Genomic DNA, 26,104 nt, shown 5'->3' with positions numbered 1-26,104 from the left:
ATAGGACCTCTGTCAGACCCCACCTGCCTCTAACTAGGTCAGACTGAAGCCAGCCATTTTGGCTCCACGCTCTTCAATATGCAACCCAAAATAACCTTCAGTCAGTTTATTATTAAAAAAAAAAAAGCAGCAAGACAACTATTACGCAATTTCTTTCCATCCCCCAATAAACCAATTACCACTGGTCTAATGGTCTCTTTATGTAAATAAGTCGGAGGCGTGATTACATCTCCACTTCAGGCTGTGCGACAGTTTTCTGCACTCCTGTGGGATCCAAGTGTAATAGTGGGCTACAGCTCTACACCACCCTGTGATTATTGCACAAGCCGTTAACGTGGCGTGGCACTCGGCGCGTCGCATGCGCTCTCCGCGAATTTCATTCCGCCGCTTGTTTGACAGACTTCTTAGCGGGAGCACGAGCTCGGAGAGATCCGCTCGCTCTCCTGACGCAGACGCCCGTGAGGAGCACCCTCCCGCCACAGTCTCATACACCATTTAGTGGTTGATGCATGCGAATGCGAAGCCACCCTTTTCTGATGACAAAGAAGAGGCTGCAGTTTCACGGGGGGGAATAAAACGAACTGATACAATAAAAAACAAAAAGCCAAGTAGATGCCAGCGCGCTCTAAAAGGAGAGGGAGAGCGAGGCATGTGGTTCATGCTTGCGACTCTGGCTGGAAGCACGGCCGTTCCCTGCAGGTCTGCATTTGTGCAGTGATGGCATGACATGCAGGAGGGGCAAAGGTTTGCCCTCGTGGCAGGCACTTAAGAATCCTACGTAACGGGAGCTCTAAGTCAGTACATTTTGGCCCCCAGCAGCCGGAGCCTGTGGGTCAGCTGCCCGCATGAAGTGGCACAGAGCGGCTGCACATCCAAACGCAGTGCACGGTGGTCTCAACGGCTTTGCGTTTTCGGAAGTGGAGCTGGTGTGCGTGAACAGCGCTCCCGACAACAACTTTAGCTTAGATCCAGGATGCATCTCTGAGCAAAGAGGCCACGTCGTGGTGAGTGCGCACTGCCAGGCAAGGCGAGGATGCTCAAACACCGGTCACAGGCGCAGGATATTCGGCAGGGTAGCATTTGTTTTAATGACAGGCATGAAGGGCGGTTCATTACTGGACCGCATTTCTTCCAAAGAGACGAAGTGCTACTCATTGATTGCCCACTCCCATAAAACACGAGAATTAAACACATTTCCATTCTTCATAGCAGTTTATGTTGAAAGCAACCAAACCAGCCACTCATTTCCGTGGGACATGCATAATTGTAATCACAATTTCATAAAAATGACAGAAACGTGCGCTTACCTCCGTGTCTGGTGATAAAACGCTTGGTAACCAAAAGGTTCTTCTCCGGCTTCCAGTTCCCAAACGAATTTATTTGACAAGAACAAATTCGACTCCATCTCCACACACTAACCGTTACTTGGCTAAGTGCGCCGAGACGTAGTGCTGTACTGAGACTAGACATTATAAATTACGGAAAAAACCTTCCGGAAAAGCTGCTGAAGGAAACTGAACTGTAATAGTTTCAGTAAGCACGGTTACCGTTTTTTCCCCCTCGAAGGATGGCCCGTCGCGCGCCAGCCGGCTTGTCATGGACGGAACACGCGCGAAGAAGCATTCACATGAGTCAAAACATAAAACCATCACAGGGCTAACAACTCTTCATGTGACCTTTGCATCTGAATAGCGTCTGCTTCGACTCGCACTAAACGAACACGTTGCCACAAGAGACATGTATTATGACTCACTTTAGCGCCTTAATTTTGGATAGGATGGTTTTAGTCTATTTCATTCAGTCAGTGTTCTTAACATGCAGACAGTTCCCCCAAATGGTCTCTCAGTGCAGCGGTATAACAGCAAAAACATTTACAGTGCAATTCGTTTCCATTCCAAAGTAAGCATCCCTTGCGTGCCCCAAATAATTAAGGCTCTCTAATGAAAGGTGCACCTTGGCGCGCCGGGTTTTTGCCAAAAGCAAATGAGGTTCCTTCTAAATATGTTCAGGGAAGGCAAGAAGCCTGCTCTCTGCAAGTCCACCTGTATCTGCTCGCTACATCGATTCTACACCTTTGAACTATCTGGACAGATCAAGCAAGTTTGCTTAAAACCCATAAAGGTAAATGTCCAAAGTGACACACCGACCTGTAGCCTGGGCAAATTGTTGTCCAACCTCGCGGCAGTGTCGTGATCTCGTGCAGTCGCTGGACGAACGGGTATGACGAGGATGATGCGTTCATATGTAAGCTCTGAGCTCGCAACCGTGGACCGAACTGATATTTATATCAATCTCTCCGCTCCTGCTCTGGAGCGGGCGTGCACTGTTTACACCAGCTGAGGGAAAACACGCCTACCATCAGACGATTGGCTCGCAAATGTTTGCGCTTTGCAAGGATTCCGTTTACAGTACAGGTCGGACTCATGGGGATATCAGTTTTTAGGCATGGTTTTGAACAGATAATCAAATATTGCAGACGGATGGCACGCATCAGACATGCGCTTGCAAGAACGCTGCGCAAGGTGGTCTGGTGAAAATCCTACTCCCTTTCATTTAAAGACCACATCTTCAGGCAGTTAAATAGTATATTGATAGAATATTGTTTGGATGGTTTATTGCCAGTATAATTTCCTTTAGTCTTTCCTTTCTATACATCTTCTCTACTTTATCGAGTGTAAAGATGGCAAAACATTTCCGTTTTAGAAAAATACCACCTGTTTTTCCCCCCTTAGGAGTATCACAATTGTAAAGCCATGTGTCTCAACCACGTCTCCACTTCTGAGAGATTTTCCTAAAACAACGCGGTCCTTACATGTCACGCTGTTCGTTTCAGAGTTATACACTGACGGATTAGAGCAGGCTTGTCCCAGAAGCGAGCTCGTTTTTATTCGATAGGCTAATCGTTACATTTGTAGCCTGTATGATAATGTATTCTTTATTGCAGGCGAGAGTTAATTAAAGGAAAGCCTGAGCCCCGTGTGGGAATGCTTGGTACTATTTACGCTCTTATTACCTGATTACACGGTTAACGGGCTTGATCCACAGAGGTCGCTATTAACGCTATTGTAACCGAGCTGCTACTTAACTCTCAGCAAGCCTCTCCGGGGAGACTCGTCCGTTAAAGTCATCCACAACAAAACCTGCGGCATGGTCATTTCACTGAAGCCTAGACACCGTAGTTCCGCAGAAGACATATTATTTCACAAATTAAATAATATCGCATTTTGCATAGCCTATACAAGTGCGACGGGCGACGTATTGCTCGTCGGTGTTCTCCACCGTCCTTTACTCCGTCTCGCTAGAGCAGCGTCAGTAACTCCCGAGAACGGAGTCGGTTAATGAACAGTAACGCTTTATTGCCTGGCCAGCGCCTCTGCTCCAGGAATTAGCGCAGGAGTTAAACAGCTGCTTCGTATTTCCTTAATAAACCGGGGGGCGTAATAAATTGATTAGCTGTGAGAAATGCCAAGCATGCCAAAATGTCACTTTGCATAAAATTAGCAGCGCGCCACCACGAGCCTTTGAATTTCATTCGAATTTGAAGTTCGAATCTAGCTGACGTACTTTATTTCACCGGCGCGCGGCCATCACTATGAATAATACAATAACGCTCAAAGACATCTGCAATAAATCTAATCAGTTATGTTTGTTTGTTTGGGTGATTGTTTTTAAATTACTGCCATTGATCAGACACTGAAATTGCTGAGCAGCCTAATCTTTTTTTTTTTTTGACAAAATGCTTTCAACTTCTTAATTTAACAACTAGGCCCATTCTTTGAAAAATCTACCTGCTGAAATGTGTATTAGGATTCTCTGTCAGAGAGCTCATTCTAATTCATAACCTGAAATAGCAAAAATTGATATTCTCGGGGGGGAATTTTGTTTTTTTCCCGGAAGATTCTTGGTATTCTGGCTGCGCCTCGAAATGCCTTTCCCCTCTTCTCCTTCCCCGTTTAATCGAACTCTCTTAACCCGTCCTGGTGCCACAATGCTCGAGTCAGAGTCGGATGGTGGGAGGGCGGTGGAGAAGTCCACTGAGGAAGTCATTCACGTCAATGTTTTGCATCGGCGTGCTTATTAAACTAGCTAAGTGGGGAGCGTTTGTTTGTTTGCGCGCGTCGATCTGAATGCAACATCCCAGGCTGAGTTTCCTATAGATATTCGATGCCGGTAGAGCGAGCATCGCACTGAATGCTCGTTCTCTCGTTTAAGGCGGTCTTAGGATGCATTGGGAAACGGGACGCAGATCTAAATGGTTAAACACGAGATTGAGCAAGAGACCAACAAGAGGATCTAAACAAAAAGGAAACGAGCGGTTTAACCTGGCGCCCTGCACTCTGCAAAGGAGCCGGGCAGAGCGGGGAGCACGTAGGGTTTGCGCGACGATAAAAGTGGCGAGTGTCTCTCAACGAGAAGAAAGCGAGTTTAACGGACTTTAACCGGCGGCGTCCGCTGCTCCAGCCAAACGAACGGCCTCTGACCGGCCACGCTTCCGTTCCCTTCAGATCATTCATCCCGCCGAAAGGTCACGGAACGTAAGAGGCCGCTTACGACGATAGCTCCCGGGATGTAGTAGGCCCTTGTCCTCTGCTGTACGTTATTTACGGTGGTTACTGCGGGTCACACATGCACTAGAAGTAGGGAAATCATCATAATGATTTGAGTTTGAAAACGTCAGGAATTCAGACGTTTAGGCAGAAAAAAACCCGCTACTTGAGTTGGAAGCACAGGTTAAAGGTCCTGAACTGGCATGGTTAGTGAATACAAAATTTTAGTAAATTTAGTAAGGAGGAGAAAAAGTCAGGCATGAAAGAGAGGTGTGTGTGTGTGTGTGTGTGTGTGTGTGTGTGTGAGAGAGAGAGAGAGAGAGAGAGAGAGAGAGAGAGAGAGAGAGAGAGAGCATTTTAAAAGGAATGAGTGCTGTTAAACTGTAATGGTAATTTACAATAAAATGGCAAGGGATGGTAAAGAAGAAACAAGTATGCCATCGAATTTTAGGAAATTAGCTCAGTTATTTTTCTATTTTAGAAAAATAACTGAGCTAATTTTCTAAAATTTATTGGCAAATTTGGCTCCTCTACCAGCAGTTGAAAAATTCTTCTGTAGTAAAGATAAGAACAGGATGTCTTGAACTGGCGATTCTGGGGTAATATAGCATGAAGCCTAGCATATCAATGAGTAATTACAGCCCACAAGTTCATGTGGAAAGACAATGCCACTGGACTATCAATAGCCCCATTAAGTCCAGCAAACACAAATAAGGCCTTTTATTTTATTATGAACGAGCTGACGGATTTTGGCGTTTTCAAGTGTTATTTGTCTAGTACCTGGCTAATATTGCAGGCCCGGAGGCGCAACGTTTGCCTCCCTTATCAAACCTTTCATACGCCAGACAGTGGCGAGTAAACGGATATGTGGAAATGTAGACTTCACGACTCCCCGGTGCAAATCAGGACGGCGGGGAAGACGCGAGGTCGCTGATCCGGCCGTGTCGCTATTCCAGTCATTCCGCCCTTCTTTCTACACACTTCCCAGGCCTCTCGTGTTTACCACGCAGGAAGCCCGAGACAGTCAGACTGATGGGCCCCGTTAAACGCCGACACGGGCACTTTCAGTCGCAGCATAATAAAACAAAAATATGCTACGTGCTGTGCGAGTTTTTGTCATCATTCTTCGAGGTAAAGGCGAACACAGCAGTGGGTGTAGCATCGTGTTGCTTTAATTCTGATTCGAGACGAGCACCGTGTCCGTTTATGAACACTTGCGTATCCCTGACATTTTGTGTGTACATAAAACCGGCGCAGTTTTGCCCTAGGAAGACTCTGGAAGGCTGAGTGCTGGTGTACGAGTTAACTCTCAGGTCAGCGTGTCTTGTCCCTCGATCGTGGTGCTTTTCACAGGCTCTTGCTCCGCCACGGTAGCGAACACACTGCGGTTTGTAGTCCCAAGCGCTCGTTATACAGACACGGCGCGTTATGAAATTAACTCATATAACACACGCATTTCTTTGCTTGCTGTCAGAAGCACATCACTCTGTTAACCTCCCGCGTCCTGAACTACATCGGCAAGTACCTTTTTTAATTCGCTGCTTGCGACTTGTAGCACCTGATTACCAAGGAAACTAAGCAATGTCTTTCGAACAGGAAGCAGTGTGTGAAAAACATTTTTATACGAGGGCAACAAATAACATTTTAAAATTCAAATGACCTGGTATGAGGATGCAGGGTCTCACAAGGTTACTAGAGACTACATGGGTCGAAATTTCCATAAATGAAAATAAAGGTCTTCGTGACTCACTCAGATGACTTTTGATGTTTGGCTAAATTACGTGGTCTCATAATAAGCGTGCAGGAGTCCTTTTCAGTCATCAAGGCAACTTTGTAAATGTGATCATTAGGTGAAATTCCTTTTCAAAAACTCCCCTGCTGTTGAGCAACCAGAGGGACTAAACAATACACGCAGTTGTGTGCAGTTCTGCGTCAACCTCAAGATGAGGACCCCAGCTTGGGCTAGATTTATGCATGACCAAATCAGATGATGGGTACCTAATCCTGTCAGAAAAGCACCCGAAGTCTGTCACTCCAGCAAAAGTAGGTGCCCCTTTCAGTCATGGGGAAATGCACCGATGCGAATCAGGACTTTGGCTTGGAGAGGCAGCCGTCTTCTGGTCCCGAGCCAGTGTCCATGGCTACTACACCCCCGACCTCCCGGGCACAAAGACAATGCCCATTCACCAGGCCCCATCCAGCTGGATGTGAGAAGCAACGCACTGGTGACTCGACTGGAAGAGCACAGTTCACTTAGGAGGGGAAAAGGGGTGCCGGTTCTGGGCTAGAGTGAAGTGCACCTTGGGAGCATACAGGGCCACGTGGGACGAGTCGTGTGGTTCTCCCGGTACCTGCTGCCTCTCCGTCTGCCAGGTTTATGCTGAAGACAGGGTTCAGAGAAAGGCCGTCAGAAAACGGAGCAGCGTTGAGGTAAGAGAAAGACAAATCAAGCGTCGCTTTGCTTTGTTAAGGAACGGAGAGTTACCCAAGCCCGTATTGCTTAAAACCATGCAACTTTCAGAGGTAGCAGACATTAAAGCGTCCTGAAGTGTGCTGTCATTACACACAGTAGTTCTCACATTGGAAGTGTCTGTTCGAATGGCTAGACGAGAGCGAAGTTTTTAAGGCGAGCCGCTACCTTCACAAAGAGCGACGCGTACACACACATTTACATATCCATGCATCCTTTATTCCATTATACAGCAATACAACATTCACCGTGTTGCTCAGAAGCAACAGCCAACATAAAGAGTAATCTGTCTCATGGCACATTTAAGGCTTTGAGATTTAATCCAAGGGAAAACAAATTTACACTAGCACTGTTTGTACCAACCTAGTTTAGTCTTTTTCTGCATTATACTTGCATACAGTGATTCCAGCGTCAAAGTCATTAAAAAGGCTAAATACCATTTACATCCTGTTTTACATTTCTATAGAGGACCACAGGTGTGTACAGTACGATTATCTTACAAACCAGCATTAGAAGAGGTGTAAAGATAATAATAAAGTACTGGAAAAAACACTGTAAAAACATCCGTATCAAAAGCAGTGGCGGGGTTCCAAGGTAGGCTTGTGTTCAGTCATTCCTTAAAAAGGGTCTCGCAAAAAGACCGCCGAGGTTGAAGGAGGGTCCGTGGCCCCACTTAGGGGCCTTCAGTTATGGCATGAAAAACAAGACGACATCCCACTACTCACACAAAACCGCCACTGCGTCACCTTACAGCAATACACAGATTCGTCGAATTTACGGCCCAAAAACCACCCTCACCACAAAAAAAGAAAACGAAAAAGAAAAAAAAAAGTCAAAAGTTAGAGGCTTCATTTCGCTGACAAATCAACAACATGGTAATTGCAACTACTCCAATTAAACAACAGAGTTCCTTCGTTACTGTGAGCTATTTAGAAGTCAAAACATTTCGGCTTATGGTGTAATGCTACCCCTTAGAATACATTAACATTTGCAAAGCCATTTTCATATAACAAAAGAAAAGCAACACCCTCCAAACAATTTTAGTGTTCACTCACTTTCTCCATGTTATCAGATGTTGGTGTCCTTTGGGTTGAGATGATCCTGTCTGCAATGGAGTCAAGGCTGAGGAACAGGGTGAAATGGCCCCACACGGCCAGCGGTTCATTTCGTACCTTGCTGTCGTCTTGCCAAAAGTTCGGTTTCACAGTGATTTGTTCCTCATTCAGAGAGCAGCAGCTAGCCTTTAACCCCCCCAGAAATCATTAAGATTTTTTTTTTAGCAGCTAGCATTAACCCCCAACAAACCTCGCTCGCGATCATCACCTGCGAGCAGAGCTGAGGCGGATCCGAGGGGCTAAGGCTTACTATAACGTTGGAGCTAAAACAAAAATGGACAGAACAAAAGTTTCACATTTCTTTTTAAAAACACTCTTCTTAAGGAACTGGCATTTGTGTTGTAGTGTCTGTACAGAAATGATGCCCGGGCTACAGTAGTAACACGAAGCACCACGCACCAGGACCAGTCAGACCGCGACCCAGAAACCTTGCCTGCACTGGACACAACCCTTTTCTCCCTCTGGCGGTATGGCGGGTCTTTCCAGTCCGGAACCTCTGCTGATCGCTTCTCCGGACACACAAGGACGCTCAAATGCACGCGGACTGGCCTTGTGAAAACTCAGTTCTCGAGAAGCTCGAGAATGAAATGGAATGGTCAGAAAAAACAAAAACAAAACAAAAGCAACTAGCAGAGCCTAACAGTAAAAACAGTGCTCACCTGAAAATATGTGCACAGTAAAGGTGCATCTGTTTAACAACCCCTGATGGGTTTAAAATAAACAAAAATAATAAAAACCAGCCAAAGAAATAAAACACGCACAAAAAAAAACAAAAAAACGTAAGAATTACGGTGCAAAAACTCGAAATATTCTTCATCAAGTAGAAAAGAAGTTGTTCAAACAAATAAGTAAAACGCTTTTCCACCTGTGAAACGGGGAAAGCGCCTTCGACCTCCCCACAGAGTTGAAGAGAAGCCCTGGCCAGATATTCCATTATGTTTTATTAGTAGTATTTTTTTAATTTTTTAATTTTTTTTTGGTCAGCAAGTGCAAATGCTCGATGGCAATCCTCAGCTTGGGGTGCAGAGGAGCTCATCGCTGCGTGAGCCTCGGCGCCGGGGGCCCCGCCCGGCCCCTGCGGGCCTTCAGGAGGTGGCCAGCTCGAAGGAGATGAACTGCTTCAGTCTCTCAAGGTACTGGGCGTAGAGCTCGATGTCGTTGTGCCCGGCTCCCTCCACCCACAGGGGCTCAACGGCGCGTGGGCATCGCTCGTAGATGGCCAGGCCGTGGGAGAAGTCGATGACCTCGTCCTCCGTGCCGTGTATGACGAGGACTGGGGAGGCCACCTTTGAGACCTTATCGATGCTGAAACGGAAGGAGAAATGTGGGAGCCACGTTGGGCCAACTCATCGCCAGGTTTAACGCATTAACATTTCACTGCTTCAATTAAAATCAATTAAAAGGCCAAATCGTGGCCTTTGTGTGCCCATGATCTCGGCCGGTTAAACAAGCTAGCTCATTAAACCAACCGACCGTGTGAATAAGGGTTGTCACAATCCACAGGACAGAATCCTTCAGCGTGCCCGGCCTCTCGGTGTTCTACGAGAACCGTGTGCCAAGACTGTGTAATATGTTTTTCACACTGCCTATTAATAATGCATTACTAAATATAGACACCCAAACGAGCACTTAGCATTCTTAAAGCACAGTGTGTGACTACATAAAGAAATAAGGTAAACACGAGTGAGTGAGGCAGGGATCACATTCAACACGGACAGACAACTGGATTTAAAAGCGTAGATACATAGCACGGTCACCGAGGAGGACTGTGAGGTTGTGAGGAAGATTAGTCCTTACTCAGAATGACTTTCTTCCTTCATTTCACCCAGTTCTATTGTTTGGAGCTGATGGTAAATAAGGGATTGGCTAGGCCTTTTAAAGCCACACCCACCATCATGGTTTGGTTTATAATATATAGTGCTCTGTCTTTGACTCCAATTTCGAAATGTGCTATTCAGATGTGTGTCATTTTAAAGAGTCAGACAAAAAAAAACAACAAAAAAAAAAACACGCGCAGTCTGGAGGGGCTCCCCGAGATACCCAGATGTGCCGTATTTTAGTGCGGGTCTGACAAGCTTGGCCACGACAGTGTGCTGGAGGATAATGGTGCTTCAGTTTGCAAGCAGGAGCGAATCCTGAGTGAAGGCCCATGTTTCTTTCCATAGCCACTCTGGCCAGGCGGCCTAAAAGTCTTCCAGGGTTCCCCTCTCTCTCTGGTTTTCCACTTTCATATGGCTGACTGTCCATTCATGGCACTTGACCGCGCGCGCGCGCACGCCTCTGAGCTTTGCATTTGGCCGCGCTTCAGAACGCTGCTTGGCATCCAGGATGCGGCTCTCCGGAGCAGCGCATCTGACCTTGAATCCAGCCGCATCCTGCATGCGGCAGCGCGCTGGGACGGTCACGGCACACCTCTCAGGCTGACGAGCAAACAGTGGATGCCGATTGGATGAATACACACCCCAAATGCCGACAACACACACAGCACTCAGCAGAGATGGGCTTTTCTCAGAAAACTTCTCTCGGAGCTTCTCAGAAAAAACAACGCATGTTTTTTTGGGGGGCAGGGAGGGAATTACAGGAATTCTACTTTTGACATAGATGTAAAATTTTTACGATATCTAGAATTTATACATCTACAGTATCTGTTAACATATGTGCAGCTGCATTGCCGTGCTGTTTTGTTCGGCATGTGTGTGCGCGTTACTGCAACTGCAAGGGGTTCAAAACGTTCAGTGACCTTAAAACCTACTGTTGTGTAAAAAGGGAACCATCCAACCAACATGACAGCACGTCTGTGCTGTTTGTGAAGTTGTAAATGGTAGCTGTTTCTCAACAGTGCATCAGCGAGGCCGTGTCTTGGGCACAGGGGATGGGGCGGATCGGCGATCTTTTGCCGAAATTCAGGTCCAAAAAAGTGTTTTTCAATTGGAATCTAAACCAACACATATCATTGGCCTCCGGGCTGATCAAAACACTGAGGTGTCCTGGCGCACTGAAGATTTTCCCTAGTGTGGAAACCTTGGCCGTCGACATCACTGGATAGGTGTGGACACACACACACGGACACACACACACACACACACACACGGACACTTCAGTTCATACTGAGGCTACTATAATGAAGCTGCCATGAGGAGAGACCAGCACAGACAAGTGGGTGGCAGAGCAGTCTTCCCTCGCTGCTGTACATCCATCAAAACAGTGAGAACAACAGGAGGGGGTATGTGTGCAGAAGCCTTTGATTACAACAGAGTAGGCCTACAGCAGTCATTAACGCTCACTTCCATACAGAGAGAGAGAGAATAAAGAAGAGAGAGGAGGGGTGTGTGTGTGGACCCCACCAGCTGGTTCTGTTGACTCGGTTCACAGACGGAGCGCTAAATAACCTGCCGTGTGACACAAGCACAGACCACTAAAGTTTTAGGAGCGATAGAATTTGAACTAATCGTGAATGGTGCAGCCTTGTGTATTCGAAACCTGACAGACGGTCCAAATACTTGCTCAAACGTGTTTAACGCGTCAGAGCCGTCGGCGAACGCACTGAAACGCGCTTCAAAGTGGCAAACAGGGAGAGAAAGCAGGGACCTCACCTTCATCGGTGAAGCATCACCCGAGTCTGGTACGTCAGACGCCAGCGGAGCGTGAGGGGGTCCGGGTATGTCAGACATTAGCGTGCTCTCACTGCACAGGCTTCAAACACGGTGCTCGTCAAAACCATCACAAAGTACAGGTGTCGTATTTTGCCCCTCCCTTCAGCCATCCCTGCCCCAATGCCCCAGACCCGGCCAATCAAAACTTAAGCAACTAAATATATTCTAGAGCAGCTCTGCAATATAATGAAACCTTCAATCTGTTTGAAGGGTCAAGAAAATCCAAACAAGAATGGCAGTGGTCAGGCCCCAGTTAGCCAAGGTCCCTACAGCAGTGCTGTAGAAACGTGGGCTATTTTTCCATGTTTCAGGAGGACGTTTACATCTTAAGGAAGGAGTAAACAAATGAAGGAATGTTCCTGAGTTGGGAGTCGGGGAGCCCTGAATGGCGCATGCAGCCGCTAGAGGCGGAGTCCTGGGCGGAGCCTGCGTGCTCACCCCGTGCAAAGCCGTGGATCGGGTCGGCTATTTATCAGGAAGACCAGAGGATTCCTGACAGCAGTTGACTTCGAAAAACAACCACTGGAAAACCTATCAGCGCGGACAGACTCCCATGGAAGACAACAGCCTTCAGACAGTTGTTTTTTACTCTAAGGGACACGGTGGCTCCACTCAGGGATGGAAATACCTGGTCCAGTTACCTTTCTGCATTTGCCTAGCACCCACATTTCTCCCATTACTCTTGCGTGGCTGCTTTACAGGGCTCTGCTTGGCCCTGCTCTGCCCCATACATCAGGCCAGGATGACTGAGGAAAGGAACAAAAAAGGCCCCTGGAAAGCTCCCGTCCATGGGCAGCGGCGTGGAGCAGGGGCTGGAATCCCAGCCACAACACCGGGGGCTCGTGCCTTCTCCTCCCACCATCCCGCGGTTCGCGTCTGGGCTCGTCCACAGTTCCGGGGTCCATTTCTTGCTTTTTCTTACTGCAGGATCGGTAGGGGTTAAGGGCCTCATGAGCCACAGCCACGGGCAGCCGCCTGCACGCTGAAATTTTCTCATCCACTCCCCACGTTTTCATCCTCTCGCTCTCCCTCTCCCTCTCTCTCTCTCTCTCTCTCCCACCCTTTCTCTACTGTAGTCTCACAACCCAAAGGCACGAGTGAAGCTGTTATTTGACGTCCACGCGGAGACGAACGAACCTGCACAAAAGATTTTCTCTGCCGGTGCACGGCCTAAAAATCCTAATAATGATCGGACTATTTGCGCGATCAGAAGGAATATCCTTCATAGACACCTGAATTAAAGCACAGTAATCTAATCTGGCTTCATCCGAAAGGAACTGGTCACAGATCACGGGAGGAGACGCAGTCCTGTAATATCCTGCAGAAGAGAAAAAAAGGGATCCATTAACAACCATTGTTACGAGTGTTGAAAGCAACTTCTCTGCCAATCGGATTTCGATCATGCATTCCAAGCATGCTCGCTGGATTCGCCCCTGAGCAAATCCAACACGGCAGGTGGCAAACAGTCTGAGGAAGAAACGAATTTTCGGGTACAAAGTCTGGACGACTCGAACGTAGCAGTTGAAAAGACGAATGTGATGTTCAACAAGGTTTTAAAGCGGACATTTCGCTGAAGATGACATTTTAAGAACTATTAACAACAAAAGTGGGCCTGGTTGTGTGTGTGTGTGTGTGTGTGTGTGTGTGTGTGTGTGTGTGTGCGCGCACGCGCGTGTATAAAACATGCCGACAGGTTTGACAAAAGCTTTTGGTTACTATGGTAACATTTCGTTGTTATGGTAACTGACACTAAATGAAGCTCCTCCAATACACAAAGTTTTAATCTGACAACATCATACATGTCAACGGATCCTTCCTACACACACACACACACACACACACACACACACACACACACACACACACACACACACACACCCCCAACGTAAATGAATCCTCCCCACACAGCACAACAGTTTAAATACATGAAAACTGATTAAAATCTCCATGCAAACTAATGTAATGAAGCATTCGAAAAACAACAGGCCACAATAATAACTCTCTCACACACACACACACACCTCATACACGTGGTTGACCAATTATTCGCGTGTTCGTTTACCTGTGCCAATTAAACAGCCTTTTGAAATAATCAGTGTCATCCGACTTAATTTTTGATTACCTGGGTACAATTCTATAAATAAACTATTAAAAATAAATATATGCAAACCGTGCAGACAGTAAGTGTTATGTTCATTTAAGTTCAGCAATTGAGCCTCATTTGTTATTACTATTAAATTATATTATAAGAAGCAAAAAACAGCATGATATTGGCATTATACTTGAGCCATTGGCACTGACCATGGAAAAACCCATAGTGGTTGACCAATTAGCCCACCCCCTCCCCCCGCCCAAACCACACACCCCCCCCCCAACCCGACACCCAAACACTTAATTCAGGAGCATCAGGAGAAACCAAGCATTACATCCCCGCTTGCACCTGGTACCCTGTTAAAGCCAGAGCAAAGTCAGCGTGACGTGATGTCCATGTTACCCTTCCAGATTTTGGCGACAGTTCTATTTTCAGACTGCGTGACGTTAGACCGAAGCCGGTGCCGGTGCCGGAGCAGAGGAAGGGGTGCGAGGTGGGAAGAAGCCACGTCCCAAACTACCCCTTTACGCGCGCTTCTCCCAGTGCAGAAGGGCACTGTAATAACTTGCTGACGGACGTGGGCGGGGGGGGTCGGAAGATGACGAAATCTCGGTGGTCTTCAACTGGTAGACTGTAGTGGCCACCTGCAAGGGAAGCTGACACAATCGTGTGCCAAAATGCTCAGCCCCGTTAACAAAGGATGCATTTAAGAGTGTAGGAGTGAGGTGCTACACGAGGACGAGAACTGGGAGTGGGGTTTGTCCCCCGTTTTGGGTTTTTTTCCCCCCCCACCGCACTGTCATCAAAGGTTTCTGCTGTCGTGTTTGCGCTGATCCACGCAGCAAGCCATCAGAGCAGCTCTAACAAGTGTGTGCTGCAGGGTGTAGGTTTGGCCTCGACGTCGTCAACACGAAAAGAACAAGAACAGGTAACGCATTCCCCCGAGTCAACAGTAGCAGCACAAAATCGCCCTGCAGCGCACCATTACAGTTAGTCTGCCAGCTAGATAGACTACATGTTAATGTCATCTGAGTAAACTACAGTACAGTGTTACTTTGATGACGTCGAGACTGTTGCAGTTCCTGGTCTTTATTCCCAGCACAGCTGACTGCGAGTCTTTTGTATCATCGAACAACCAGTGTTAGGTGTTTAATTAGATACCAGTACCGTAACGCTATGACCACAGGAGGCAGTCAGCTCTGCCCTCTGACTAAACACCGAGAACAAACGGACACAAACGCGTCTCCTCCCTTTGTAGAGCTGACGGAAATGACAGCGTATTTGGCTTGGAGGCAAACGCGAGAAACGGTGGATGACGTGTCCCCGCCGTTTCTACCCTAAATGACTGCGCCGGCACCCACCTGGGGAAGGCGTCGAAGCAGTAGGTCTTGCGCGTGTCCGGGAACGCCACACGCAGGCCGGACATGAGGGGCGAGTGCAGGATGACAGCAGCGCACTCGTAGCGGGTTGCCAGGTCCACTGTGGGCACCGTGCCAATGCTCTGACCATAAAGGATGATGTTCTCCGGGGTCACGCCGTACCTGGAGGGGGCAGAGGTGAGGGTGGGGGGGGGGTGTCAAGTGACATCCAGGCTGTCAGCACACAACGGCAAGTGTCATTATCCGCCGTATGGACTGGGATTGCTGAGCAGATTCCCACAAAACGTGCGCGCATTTCGTCAGAGGATTACATATAATGGTGCCAAAATGCATCTTTTCACTCATAGCGCAGGGGTTTCACTAGTGTCACTTTATGCTTTAAGCACAGCGGATCTAAAGGGAACGTTCAAGAAGTAGAAAACCAAAGAGCACAGTCCATAACTCAGTTCCTCTCTGTGTGTGTATGTGTAAGAGAGAAAGTGTGGAGTCTGTTTGTTTAGTTGCTGTGTTCTTCTGCATCCCTGTCTCTAACTGTTGGCAGACAGCATGGGCGATACCTGAGCAGAGAGCGCACGCGGGCGCACACACACACACACACACACAGTCTGTGTTCGGGTCACAGACAGGCTGGAATTAAGCTGGCTACGTGACCTACACACTGGCTCTGCACTACCGAGGGATAGCCCTATACAAGATGAAGCAAAGTAGAGAACAACTTGCGCGCGCACACACACACACACACACACACACACACACACACAAAGAATGTGCTGAACCCAACACCAGCAATATCTCATCAGGTATCTGAAACCTGAAGGTCTTTCAAGCCCCCAAGACAGCACACACGCCCGCCCGCCCACGCACGCACACCCCCCCACCCACCCTGGCATGCACACAGAGGTGATGAAGGATGAAACTGCCCAGACAGATGAACCTGCATGTAACTGATCCAACAGAGAAGTCACAGTGTTCAGACACTCTTTACAGCTGACCAAAATCCCACAAGTCCCCGCGTTACCGGCGGCGACACACCCCGGAGGCCAAACAGTTGCGCAGCGGTTTGCTTGTCTCTAATCGCTCCTAAGGGAAGCATGAGAACAGACAGAGACAGTATAAACATGATCTGAGCCCTCCACCTGCGCGACGTCTAGACGTCCAGGATCGCGTACACGTACATGGATGGAGATAAAGATCGCAGATGAATTTCGGAAAAGGACGTTCTGTCGGGCGAGGCCAAGTGGGCGGCGCTTGGCATCAGGGCCCGTTTTTTGTTTTTTGTTTTTTTTTGGGGGGGGGTGGTTTTCCCCCCGCCAGAGTGGAAAGCTACCCAAACGCGAGCGAGACCGCTCCGGGTTTTCCCGGACAGTCTCGGCACGGGCAGCTGCTGTGTGGCAAGCCAAGGGGACGAACTGCGCGGCAGGGAGGGAGGCACCTGACACACGCAGGGGCCTGTGAGCGGGCAGGCGGTGAAGGCCGCACACGGCAGGCTGTGTTTCCTGAAGACACCCTTTTGCCAAAGCAAACATTTGCCGGTGGTTTGGGGCCAGAACTCGCAGTACAGCCCGGCTGCTCCCCTTTTTCTTCCATCCTGCTCTCTTGGTCCCACTATTTCTCCCTCTCTGAGCACGCCACTGGATAATGGACAGACACCCCCCCCCCGCCCCGCCCCACACTTTTCAGGCTGCCCTTAAGTCCATAAGGAAGGATTGTAACTCATTTATAGTACAAAATGGAGGGCTCGCTCACAGCTGCACAAGCTGGAGGTTCGATACGCTTATCTAGAATGCGTCACACGTCCAAGGTTACGGTGCACCTACGTTTTTAACGAGGCGCAAGCCGGCAGAATTTGCTGCGCTTCTCGTGACATTTCGCACAGGGAGGCCCGTGGCATTTCAGACGTGCGCCCTAGACACTGGGTGAACCAAGCCAAGCCCTCCGCAACCAGAGAGAACGAGGCACCCAGCAGGCCTGGGCGCAGACCGTCCGATGTACCGTACGGGCTAGCAATGACACGCAGACACGGGCCACTGCAACAGCCTGTAAACAGGATGGAGCCCCTTCAGTTTGATCGACTGATCCATCAAAGACAGGCAATTCTGAGATAAGTCAAGGCAAACGAGCAACCGTGTCCTTGGAAGTCCGACCAAAGGCGGAGGCGTGGAGTTGGGGTGTCTGGGTGTTTGCGGTTGCCTTGTTGTTTTATCATGTGCAAATGAGTCTGGCTCGCTGCTGGCCTGAGCAGTGCTCTTGGACTAACGGGCTTGGGTAGTATTTTAACCAGATCTGCATAAATTGCAAAACAAAGTCATAAAGCAGGGTGTGGGGTGACGCCTTTATCGGTCTGCACATGACCCAGGTTCCAAGCACACATGTCGGGCAGCTGCTTAAACAACAACTCCCCGCACACGTGCAACCTTTTGAACTAACCGTTATTATATCGCAAAAAACAAAACTCACGGCGGGATGTAGGAGCGTAACTGACGCGAGGCCTGTGTGTTGTCTGCTGGCGAGGCCGGCGTGTTTCAACGAATCCACCGGTGAATTCTGACCGTACACGAAAAACAAGTCACGCTTTCACGGGTAGCCTCTTCAGCAGGGCGGAGGCCGTGACCTCGAGCACACTGCTGACAGACTGATTAAAAAGGAGAAGAGAAGGGAGGAGCGGTCCTGCATGACCTCCAGCCATTCACACCACGCGACAGTTCACCATAACCTCCTTTGGGATGCCTTGCAGAAACGGCTCTACCGACTGCGTCGCGTGGTTTACGGCTCCGTTTCCCAGCCATGCTTCCCGAGCGCACGCGCGACTGAGGAGAAACCCGCTGCACGGGTTTCTTAAACCACTACTGCCCACGCACTCCTCACCCCAGTAACTCTCTGGCAACGACGAGCAGGATCTGCAAAAAATGATCACTTCATAACATCTCGCGCAGCACTGCGCTGACGACCCCGAACCAACTGTACTTTTGAAACCCTCTGACACCAAATTCTAGATTAGAAAAACCCCCAAAACAACCACCAACAACAAAACCATCAAAGAGACATTTTATAGCATAAAAATGGGTAAAAGCCATGTTTGGGTAACGCAGTCATCAAGTCCTGGGACGCATTAGAGCCTCCATTTCACAGCAGTAATTACTTGAAGTTAAAAGGAGGCTGTAAAATCCAACAAGCCAGTTTCACAGTAACCACGGTAACCATGGGGGCCTGCGCACGATGAGCAGCAGACGCTGAGGAAGAAAAGAGACTGTGCGGAAACAGGGTCCGCATGTTATGGACTCGCCTACGTTTAACCAGCAATAAACAGGTGACCTTGGGTCCTTAGCCCCATAATCGCCTCCCACACCCCACAAATGGAGCTATCGAGGTACGGCACCGGTGTGCGCGCTGATGAGTTCGGCTGTTAATTTGCCTAGCCCAGTGGCGGGGGATTAGGACAATAATGTACACTGCACTTCCTTTCGTTCACACAGTCATTCCCCCCAACATAAATGAAACCCTTGGCGACATGGTTCAGTGTTCCTGCTGACCGCTCAAAAGGGCTTTTTAATTACACCATTATGAGTGATAATATCTCAGAGTTCGACTTTCTTGTAACGTATTTTTTTGGCTCCACGTCAGTCACGCCGGTGTAGGGTAAAGGCTTCATGGCATCAGGCATAAAGGCCTTCGCAATTGGGGGGATTAAATTTTATTAATTTTTCACCCTGCATCCAGCAGAACATTCAGAAAGCCCTTCTTAAGATAAAAACGGAAATAATACGCACATTAATTATAATACATAATGCATACATACATACTTATTTTTTACATTTTTTAAAATTTATTACACACACCCACAGCCATACACAAAAGGTGGCATTGATTCTCTTTATACACAGCGACTTGAGATACAGTACGCTGCTGTACGTCCCTTGTAACGGCACACCAGTGGGAGGAGTTTCTAAACGAGAGGAAAGACGTTAATACTGCATCTGGAATGAGACAGGGCTGAAGATGACACAGACAAACCATGTGGCAGAGACGGGGGGGGGGTGTTACAGGCCAATCCATGTGGCAGAGATGGGAGGGGGTGTTACAGGCCAATCCATGTGGCAGAGATTGGGGGGGGGGGTGTTACAGGCCAATCCATGTGGCAGAGATGGTGGGGGGTGGCGTTACAGGCCAATCCATGTGGCAGAGTTGGTGGGGGGGGGGGCGTTACAGGCCAATCCATGTGGCAGAGATGGTGGGGGGGGCATGTTACAGGCCAAATCACATGGCAGAGCTACAGCTCAGGGGTCAACATTTCCATGTACCTGGAAATGTAATTTCATTTCAATGTCGGTCACTAAAAATGCAAAACCTATGACATATGTGGCCCCTTATATTGGAGATTTCCTTCACTTCTTTTTACAAATCACCAAACTAACAATCTCAAATATGCACAAGATGAAACAAATACCCTTTTCTGTGCGAGACCCATTGTTTTATTGGACTCGGAATTACATAAATTCAAGACTGTGTCAGAGTTCACCAACTATAACATTGTAACTAACATACTGTAACTTCTCCAAGTTCGAGCATTTCCGTATGGTCAGTGGGTGCACTGACCATAAGAACTAATCTGACAGCGATGAGGACCGGGGACAGAATTGAGGGTGGGCGTGTGGCTAAAGAATGGTTTCTGTCGAGCGTGTCGGCAGTTCCCAGACAAGGCCATTCTTTACCGAGAGAAACTAGTTCATGAAAATATTCAGAAACAGTCGCTTTCAACACAACCGCAACAACCCCCCCCCAGTTAAAGGGAGCCAGTTAATCAAAGCCTTGTGAATATGGAGGTGGGTCATATAGCATAGCACGGTTGAGTCATTACAGACTAAACCGTGGAGTGTGTCCGTGGTGTTGCAAACAAAACCGTGGCGCGCATCCGTGGTGTTACCCGCCGTTCTGGAGATGCTCCAACACCAGACGTCTAGCAATCGCAATCTGGCCTTTGTCAAACTCACCCAGTTCCTGATACTGGCCCATTTTCCCCACCTGGAATCTTCTTTTAGATACGTGTGTGTGTGTTGTGACTGTGGGAAAAAGGGGGTTTTGTTTCCTTCGCATCCTTTGTGGGTGCAGCCAGAGGCCACGTCTGAGTCAGTACCTGAGCCTGAACAACTGTGTCACTGCTGCCCACGGGAGTCGGTCCCATTTGTATACGACTCGTTTTGTAAGCTTCTATTTTTGAAACCTTGCCAGAAAAGAGCAGGTCGGGTGCCGCCGTGGAGGGTGGGGTGGGGCCCGAGTACATCAGACAGTTACGCCAGACACCACTGCAGCGCGTCGGCCGAGCTGGTGAATGGGGGTGGGGGGAGCAGGAGGCACGGGCGAAGGCAGACCCAGTCTTAAGGAGAGCCAACCCAGTGCCCACATCCCCGCCTCCCCCTCGCTCCCGCCACCTGCCTTACACAAACGCTGCGAGCGCTCTAATCATCGCAAAGAAACGGCACCTGCCCCACCCACGGGCGGAGGTTTGGCACGATGCCGGACACGGTCAGAACGAGGAGTAAATAAACAGGGAGGAAAGAATCAAAAGGAAGAGCGAAGCAGGGAGACTGGTCAGAGAGGAGAGTGTGTGTAGGTGTGACGTACGGAAAGAGGGATGGGGAGGGAGGGAGAGACATCCAAACGGTTTTCCGCTTGCTTTGATGGCTGGCCTGCAAATGTGCTTACGAGCACTTAGGAATTGGGCTGCGTGTCACTGGAGCAGACGGCTACGTCCGGTGATGTTTTCTTCCACCCCCGTCAGACCAAGCAGGCAAATAAAAGTGCAGCGTTCTGCGTGGTTCTGCCGTCTCACGGGATCACTGGCGCGCCATCGTCTGAGCTGCGTGGTGATCAGCGCATCAGAGCGGTCAAAGCCCGGCACGCACCAGGCCCCTCTGCCTTCCCGTAGCCCGCCTGCCTCTGAGAACTCCACGCTTCGGAGGCTCCCACACCCCCGCGCACGTGCGGGGTGCCGGCTTAAGCCCGCGTGACGCCGCAGGGCGCAAACGCTTGGTGGATTAACGCTGGCTCTCCACCGAGGCCCGCGCGAAGGTGAGCGAGGCAGGCCGGGGTGTGGCGGGGCCAACCCGCAGGGACGGGCAAGCCGGCCCGGACACGAAACGTTTTGAGGACTGCAGAGGACGATAAACATGGAGAAATCCCGTAGCAATGGACACGGAACCTCTCACAGAGGAGGAGGTCGAGCAGCAGGCACATTTGGGGAAGGAGCAGGGAAAAAACAAACAACCAAAAAACAAAAAAACAATTGCGATCATGTGCCAACTCAGTAAACAACTGCTTAAAATGACAGTCAATTTTAATCTTCCTCTCCTGCAAGTCAAATCAATTTTCAAGATACTTATCTCTTCTGGTTTCAAAGGGAGCAGAATTATGCTAATTTCTACATCACATTAACGAAGCCCAATTTCTGATTTTGGTCATTTTTGACGCACAACTGTTTATTGAATGTCTAGGAACTGAACAACAACTCAACAGCCCAAAAAGGAATAGAAAATTTAAAAAGTACAAGACATTCTTGGAGCTGCTAAGAGAACCACGCTGCTTATAAAACAAAGCAAAGAGATTACTAACCAGGCACAGTCACAATGGAAATATGAGAGCAGCCATCACAACATCTCTCCCCAACATGCCTTCGGAAAAGATAGCTGTGGCTACACTAAAGTTAAAGACTAATTAAAACAGAGGAAGCCTTCATCTCAGGAGCGCTGAACCAATTAATTTCAGCATAAGAATCTATTTATGCCATTTGGCAATTAAAACCATTAAAAAGCAGATGCAAATGCAAATTTTGTCATGAAAGTTCAGGAAGCCCGTGTCACGATGTAAACGGAACCGGGGGAGGAGTGCACATTTCCCAAGCACATAGCAACATCAGGAGTACGGGAACCCGAGGGCCAGCGTGGCTCCTCGAACACACAAAACCCAGCAATAAAGCCTCGCTCCAGCGCTGACCAGGTGCCACACGTTCCTAAGCGCTCGTCCCAGCGTAGACGTGAAGGGGCCACGCTCGCGTGGAGCCGTGGTGCGGCGTTCCAGGTGCGGTTCCGACCCTCTGTGAGCATGCGGGTCATGGCCAGGATGAGAAGAACTGTGAGCGGGCCGGGGGGCTTCAGGAGAGCCTGCGGCAGACTGCAGTGCAGTTACAGGCCAAGTGCTGCCCACTTCCCATTGCAAGGGCTACACACACACACGGGAGAGAGAGAGAGAGAGAGAGAGAGAGAGAGAGAGAGAGAGAGAGGAGAGAGAGAGAGAGGCCCTCCACTGGGGGCCATCGAGAAGCTTCCGAAGCCAGAGGTGGCATGCGCATGGAGGGCTGGCGGCCCTCGCTACAAGACGCTTATGGAAAAACGCCCGAATCTAGAGGCAAATGGGATCCTCCCGCTTAGTGTGTGTGTGTGTGTGCAAAAGGCATCTGCAAATAAACGCAGAAAGCACCAGCCAAGCAGAAGGCGGCACAAACGCCCCGAAACGCTCTGGTGGTGCTCGTACTTCAGGCAAACAAACAGGATTCCGGCACCTCGTGCGAACCTGGCACAATTTTACATGTGAAATGATTCTGAGAAGGTGTGAGGCGCTGATAGGGAAATGCTTAAGGAAACAAAATTACCATGAGACTCAACTTTGAGCAAATTCGCCGCTTGACGGGATAATTAATTAAAATGAGATTCAAAGGTTCTGAGTCTTTCTTAGGCAACGATACTTGTGTTCTTAAGTTCTACTTTTCAAATCATGAATATTGGGCATTAAACTCAATGCTGCACTTTTGGAAGAAACTACAGCGAATGGGGAGCAACATCAATGGCCGTGACACACCAAAGCCTACAAGAAGACGGTCAACTGATATTAAACTTTCCAATCTGGCGCACTGCAACAAAGCTGAACAGATGTAGTGCAACACTTATTAAGAAGGGGTTATTAATTATGGGGTGTCATTTCATAGCCAGTATCCAAAGACAGGAGCAGAGGAAACAGATGCTCCATAACAAGCCTCAGATTACAGAGACCAGAGCACACACAGCTTTACTCAGAGGCCGGAGAAAGACTCATCTTTACTCAGAGAGACACAGCTTTACCTGATGATGTTTGCGCGTTTATAACCTCTGTTATTGCAGATAAGGAAGTGTGTTATTACATTTCATTTCATTTACGGCATTTAGCTGACGCTTTTATCCAAAGTGACTTACAGTTCTGACTGAGTACAACTTGAGCAATTGAGGGTTAAGGTTCTTGCTCAGGGGCCCAACAGTGGAAAACCGGCAGTGGCGCTCACCAAGTTAGTTGTACAGGCAGACACAGGCATGAGTCAATTGGCATGCATAGTGGATTATGTAAAATGATTATTAAAAAACAGAATATTAACAATTATATTTTAAATAATATGTTTAGACTGCTCTGGTCATGCAGGTCAATGTCTACAAAGCAGGTGAGGAGGGGAATTTCCGAGAGAGACATCCGTGTTGATTACCGTGGTGATTCACTGGTAGACTATGTGACGTACGTTGAAATTTCTGCTGCAGACTGTCAGGCACAAATTAACCATTAACAGTTCAAGCACAGGAACAGCATTCCTTATCTGTGGCTGAATTTTACATGCAATTGGCAGACAGAAGTCTCACTTAAGGATGTGAGCCTCCACACATCTCCTTCAGAACCGAGACAATACATGGCCAACGTGCCAGAAATATTTTGGGATTGGGAGAGTAGGAGGCAAAGAAAATGAGTGGAGGAAGGAAAACACAGACTACTGAGACACATGGAAAACTACTAAAGTCTCACTACTACAAAAGCACATGTGAAGGCAACAAATGTCTATATTTGTCATTTACCATAATCAGGATTTTCAGGTGTATCGAAACTGAAACCCCAGAGTCCAAGTTAGTGAGGTTACGTAACCAGAAAGGTGGAGGCATATTTTATGAATGTACTATTATGTTGTTAAAACACAGCCATTGAAATGTCAAACAAAAAAGAAAGTCCAAAGCGAAGCTGCCATCAAATCAGTTCATTACAGTTTAGAACCCCCCAGTCCAAAGCATATAAAAGATGGAAAACTATTGAACACAAACTTGCCAACAGGAATTCGATTTTCATATAATCGAATATTACATAACTGAATATGCTCATAGGCCGCGACACTGTCCTCAATATCCTACCCAGCATGCCAGGACACGAGATGAATCAGCACGATGCTGTGTGGACACACACTCACTCTCACTCTCTCTCACACACACACACACACACACACACACACACACACACACACCACCGGCAACACCTGCACAGCAAATGTTTATCTCGCCCTGAAACATAAGCCGTGAACTCATGATGGCTCGGGGTGGCGTTTGTTTTTTTTTATCTACCCGTTATCCTCGCGTGCAAACGGTAGCTAGATTATACTGCATACCGCCTTTCGCGACGGATACGTGGCGTAAAGGGGCAACGGTGCATGCAGGCACACTCACTTGGTCCTGAGCACCTGCCACGCCGCTTCTATATCCGCGTACAGGTTCTTCTCGGACGGCTTCCCGGTGCTGACTCCGTAGCCGGAGTAGTCGTAGGAGAAGACGTTGCAGTTGATCCTGGAGCCCAGGCCGATGTAGAAGCTGCACATCTGGCCCAGGTCCACCGCGTTGCCGTGGGAAAACAGCAGCGTGTAGCGGCTGCTCGGGGCGCAGCGGACGAACATGCAGCCGAGGCGGTTCCCCCGGCCGGTGCGGGTGGTGAACACCTCCACGGCGTCCAGCTCGCGCTGGGAGTACTGCCAGTCGGCCCGCTCGCTCAGGTGCAGCGCGCACGCGCCACTGGCGTCGGCGCGCACCGAATACGTCGGCTCCGGTGGCAGGAACGCGAGCTTGGCCGCGATGCGGCTCGGGCAGGGCGGGCAACAGAACAGCCAGCACAGCTCGCCGAGAGAGAAACCGTTCATCCTCGGGCCTGGCTCGGGCATCGAGGCGTGGCACGCTCGACCGACGCTTACTCGCGACGCGCGGCTGTACGGTGGGAGCGGGTGTGTCCTGGGAGGCTCGGCGCGCGCTAGCTGAGGACGAACGGAGCCGCCGGCCGCATTAACGCGCAAACGGAAAGCAGCGAGCTGGCAAGTGAGCAGACGAGCTAGCTGTTAGGACTACTACCCTTCTGCGGTATGGTGCCTCGGTGAACCAAACTGCTCCGCAAGAGCAACCTCATAACATTTGAACACCTTCCTGTGGGCAAATGCGCAGTCCCTAAAAGCCCCAAAATTCGAAATGTCAAAAGACATATACAGAAATTCTTACGGCAAACGCAAGGATGAGCTAGCTAGCCAAATACAATGTAAGCGGCCATTTCTCCTGCTACACGAACGCCAAATATAGGACTTCCGGCGAAAGCGGATATCCTATCCTGGTGAAAGAGAACGACGTCACGGTTTCTTAACCTAGGCAAGATTGTTTGGAATTAAACGTTTGCCTTGGAAGTATCACTTAATTAAAAAATGGCCTAATTATAATTCGTTTAAATAAGAATCGTCTAATTTAGAATCCAAAGTAGTTTATTAAAAATAGGTTGTATTCTGTGAAACATGGCCTAAGCAAAGACAGGGTTGCAATTCAGTTCTTCTTGTCTACACCTGGCATATGTTCATCTTAAAATAAAACGGTTTTTTATATATCACAAGAACGTGTCGAATGGATTGCCTTTAGGGTTGTTTTTAAACTCGTTTAGCTCTAGTCTGGTAACCTATGAACATCTGTTTCACTCTTATCACAGAGATGATAAGGCGCATAGATGCTTGCATTAACGGAAGGCTTTGGAGTCACCCCAGTGAGTGATTTA

General features: G+C 48.7%; 2 protein-coding genes across 7 annotated transcripts in view; both read right to left on the bottom strand.

Annotated features, from left to right (window-relative positions):
- Window positions 1-2,276, bottom strand: part of cemip (cell migration inducing hyaluronidase 1) — a 66,205-nt gene extending 63,929 nt beyond the window's left edge. For 2 of the 3 annotated variants that reach the window (XM_035523592.2, XM_081710038.1), the window contains exon 1: window positions 2,148-2,276. The gene's annotated coding sequence lies outside the window, so the exon portion shown is untranslated. Of the gene's footprint in view, window positions 1-1,547; window positions 1,569-2,147 lie in introns of those variants that run through there. The other variant, XM_035523595.2, reaches the window with a different exon arrangement.
- A 4,938-nt stretch (window positions 2,277-7,214) lies between these two features.
- Window positions 7,215-25,638, bottom strand: abhd17c (abhydrolase domain containing 17C, depalmitoylase). Of its 4 annotated transcripts, XR_004775864.2 has the most exons (4): window positions 24,754-25,638; window positions 15,239-15,418; window positions 11,726-13,103; window positions 9,298-9,437 (listed from the first exon to the last, which is right to left on the bottom strand). XR_004775864.2 is itself a non-coding variant. In XM_035525027.2 (3 exons), the coding sequence occupies exons 1-3, from the start codon at window positions 25,236-25,238 to the stop codon at window positions 9,218-9,220; spliced, it is 885 nt and encodes a 294-aa protein (XP_035380920.1). In that variant the 5' UTR covers window positions 25,239-25,638; the 3' UTR covers window positions 7,215-9,217. The 4 variants fall into 4 exon arrangements, 3 of the variants coding, with proteins under 3 accessions (XP_035380920.1, XP_081566162.1, XP_035380921.1); XM_035525027.2 differs by lacking the exon at window positions 11,726-13,103 and having other exon boundaries at window positions 7,215-9,437; XM_035525028.2 differs by having other exon boundaries at window positions 9,301-13,103.
- Between the last annotated feature and the right edge of the window lie 466 nt (window positions 25,639-26,104).

This window comes from Electrophorus electricus, chromosome 3 (assembly GCF_041902795.1).
Source record: "Electrophorus electricus isolate QZ-2024a chromosome 3, ASM4190279v1, whole genome shotgun sequence".
Classification (NCBI taxonomy): Eukaryota; Metazoa; Chordata; class Actinopteri; order Gymnotiformes; family Gymnotidae; genus Electrophorus; species Electrophorus electricus.
The sequence above is the reverse complement of the archived record's forward strand: the minus strand, read 5'-3'. Positions and strand labels throughout refer to the sequence as shown.